This window comes from Mesitornis unicolor, unplaced genomic scaffold (assembly GCF_000695765.1).
Source record: "Mesitornis unicolor isolate BGI_N332 unplaced genomic scaffold, ASM69576v1 scaffold31282, whole genome shotgun sequence".
Taxonomy (NCBI): domain Eukaryota; kingdom Metazoa; phylum Chordata; class Aves; order Mesitornithiformes; family Mesitornithidae; genus Mesitornis; species Mesitornis unicolor.
In genome coordinates, this window is record NW_010171720.1 from 2,034 (window position 1) to 2,574 (window position 541).

At 62.7% G+C, this 541-nt stretch overlaps 1 protein-coding gene across 1 annotated transcript in view; it reads left to right on the top strand.

Annotated features, from left to right (window-relative positions):
• The window catches only part of LOC104537299 (tubulointerstitial nephritis antigen-like), a gene marked incomplete at both ends in the record, with an annotated part of 1,605 nt that overhangs the window by 954 nt on the left and 110 nt on the right, over positions 1 to 541 (top strand). Inside the window, 2 exons of the mRNA XM_010180127.1 lie at positions 292 to 415; positions 507 to 541. Of these exons, the coding sequence (XP_010178429.1) occupies positions 292 to 415; positions 507 to 541 (159 nt within the window). The remainder of the gene's footprint in view (positions 1 to 291; positions 416 to 506) is intronic.

Genomic DNA, 541 nt, shown 5'->3' on the forward strand with positions numbered 1-541 from the left:
ACCTTTGCTGCCATCCAGAACTGGGTGCTTGGTGCTGCTGGGGCTGAGGAGCCCAAATTTAGGGAAGGTTGAGGGATCCAGCTCCTCTAGGACAAGGGGGCACCCAAATCCTGGTCATGCTCAGCCATGGGTGTCCCCATCCTGAGGGGTCCTCCTCCATCACTTCTGCAGTGGGGCTGGGGGATGCTAACGCTGGGTGGGGACCCTGGCTCTAAGGATGCCCCAGGAGGTGCTGGAGGGGACTGGGGGAGGTTTCTGTGCACCCCTCATGCCTGGGCTCTGCCTCCGCAGATGAACATGGACTCCAACGAGGTGCTGCCCCGCCACTTTGACGCAGCCGCGAAGTGGCCAGGGATGATCCACGAGCCACTGGACCAGGGCAACTGTGCTGGTTCCTGGGCCTTCTCCACAGCTGGTGAGATGGGATGGGATGGGGAGGCTGGTGGGGACAGGGGCTGGGGAGCAGGGCAGGACCCACCACTTCCTGACCCCCTGCTTGTTCCCAGCTGTCGCCTCGGATCGCATCTCCATCCACTACATG